Source organism: Merops nubicus, unplaced genomic scaffold (genome assembly GCF_000691845.1).
Source record: "Merops nubicus isolate BGI_N331 unplaced genomic scaffold, ASM69184v1 scaffold14071, whole genome shotgun sequence".
Classification (NCBI taxonomy): domain Eukaryota; kingdom Metazoa; phylum Chordata; class Aves; order Coraciiformes; family Meropidae; genus Merops; species Merops nubicus.
The window spans coordinates 690-2,763 of record NW_008586332.1 but is presented as its reverse complement, the minus strand read 5'-3'; the positions used below and the strand labels follow the sequence as shown (position 1 = coordinate 2,763).

Sequence of the window (2,074 nt, the reverse complement as noted above, 5' to 3'; positions counted from 1 at the left end):
AGTTGTACAGCTTTGATAAGAAAAGGAGAAAGGCAAATAGAATAAAGGACTGAAAAAGACCTTTGTATTACTAAAACTGAGAAGCCTGCAGTGCCATGGTTACAAAATGCTGGAGTTGATGGAAAAAGCTCAGCCTCAGAAGAGTGTTCTCAGGAACTGGTCTTCATATATAGGATGTGACTCGTGCATTGCTCAGTGTTGCAGCAGGCAGGGTGGTAGTCAATGGGTAGGAGAGGTGATGTTGGGTAAGAAAGCAAAGTGAGCATTGCACAGTGTGAAACTAAGGCAGAAAGGAACTATGGACAAACCCAGCCTGTGCAAAGGGAGAGGAATTTCAACAAAGTTTGGTGATGGGCTTCAGTCATTTTAATGCTATGAGTTTCAAGGTGGGCTTCAGAGAAGGTGGGCTGTACCTGGGTCATGATTGTGGCAGAAAGCCTAGACGCCTCGTCCAGCAAGTGCAGCAATTTTTGGAAGTCCTCATCTTGGTAGTCAAACCAATCGCCAAACAGCCTGTGCAAAGGGAGAGGAATTTCAACAAAGTTTGGTGATGGGCTTCAGTCATTTTAATGCTATGAGTTTCAAGGTGGGCTTCAGAGAAGGTGGGCTGTACCTGGGTCATGATTGTGGCAGAAAGCCTAGACGCCTCGTCCAGCAAGTGCAGCAATTTTTGGAAGTCCTCATCTTGGTAGTCAAACCAATCGCCAAAGGTGACAGAGCAGATGACGTTTGAAACAGCATTGCTGATGTTCAGCTGAGGGTTGAAAGGATTCCCTGGAGAAGGAAAAAAAGAATGATCAGTTTTCTTCCAGTATTTATGGAAATGGAGAAGAAAACACAGTAGACAGAGGGAATATATTCAACAAATCCAGGTGAAATGAGTGGCCCCTGATGGTCACCCTGCAGTGTCACTGCTGAGAGCCAAGCTTGGCCAGGCAGCCCCAGTGATCCCCATTCAGTCAGACCAGGAAAATGTTCACATTGGAAAAACAGGTCTGTAGAACAGCAGATGTCATTTAAATTCAACTGAATCAATAGTGTAACTGTAAAAGGGAGAGCTGAAAAGACTGAGGTGCTGGCAGGGTGCTTGCATCACGTGCAAGGTGAGGTATCTTCCAGCATGCACTGAATCATGGGTGAAATTATGATGGGCCATACTGGTTCCTGCCTACAGCACAGCTTCAGAGGGTGGTGGCACTCACCCTGCTCATCCCCAAACACCTCCACGAGGCATCGGCACTCCTCCTGGATGCGTTCCTCCAGGCTCCTCTTCCCCAGGCCAAAGTTTCGGAGGGTGGTCAAGGTGACCCTCCTCTGTTGCTTCCACAAGTGCCCGTTGGAGAAGAACAGACCTGTCAGAAATACCCCACCATGAGCCAAGGCAGATCCCTCCACAGAAGGGACAGAGCTCCAGGGCTTATCCCCAGCTGTCTCAGAGCTCAGCAGGGTCAACACATTGATTTTACAGGTGAGAAATGAGTCCTGAGAGAAAACTCACCCATATTGCCGAAAATCTCCTTGCTGACAGCAATTTCAGGGCGATCCATGAAGTTTTCCCCTTGGTTTACAAGAACTTCCTTGACCATACGCAGCCCATTTATGGACAGAAGTGATAAACTGCCAATCTCTAAGCTGAAGATGTCCCCGTATTTTTCAGTCAGCTGGGACAGAAGGAAATAAATAACAGGGATTTCATTTGCCATGAAGGTGTTTGCTGGGACAGGGAGAGGCCTGTCAGGGACATGGGTGATAAGAGGGAAGCTGGGAGCAGGAGGGCAGCCGGGGTGTTTGCACCAGTGTCTGCTTGGCAGCATGGCATGGTTCAACCCCAGGTGGCAACTAAGCACCAGGCAGCTGCTTGCTCACTGCTCCCACTCCACCCCAGTGGCCAACTCCTCCACATTTGTGTTCTGAGCATGATGGTTTATGGTAAACATCCCTTTGGCTGGCTGAGGTCAGCTGTACTGGCCATGCTCCCTCCCAGGTCTTGAACACCTCCTTGACTGCCGAGCATGTGAAATTGAAAAGTCCTTCACTCAGGCTATGCACCAATCAGCAACAACTACAGCATTAG

At 48.6% G+C, this 2,074-nt stretch overlaps 1 protein-coding gene across 1 annotated transcript in view; it reads right to left on the bottom strand.

Moving 5' to 3' along the window:
* The window catches only part of LOC103780917 (cytochrome P450 2J2-like), a gene marked incomplete at its 5' end in the record, with an annotated part of 4,256 nt that extends 2,542 nt beyond the window's left edge, over positions 1-1,714 (bottom strand). The window contains 3 exons of the mRNA XM_008948619.1: positions 478-774; positions 1,203-1,352; positions 1,499-1,714. Coding sequence (XP_008946867.1) covers positions 478-774; positions 1,203-1,352; positions 1,499-1,714 — 663 coding nt within the window. The remainder of the gene's footprint in view (positions 1-477; positions 775-1,202; positions 1,353-1,498) is intronic.
* Positions 1,715-2,074: the final 360 nt, after the last annotated feature.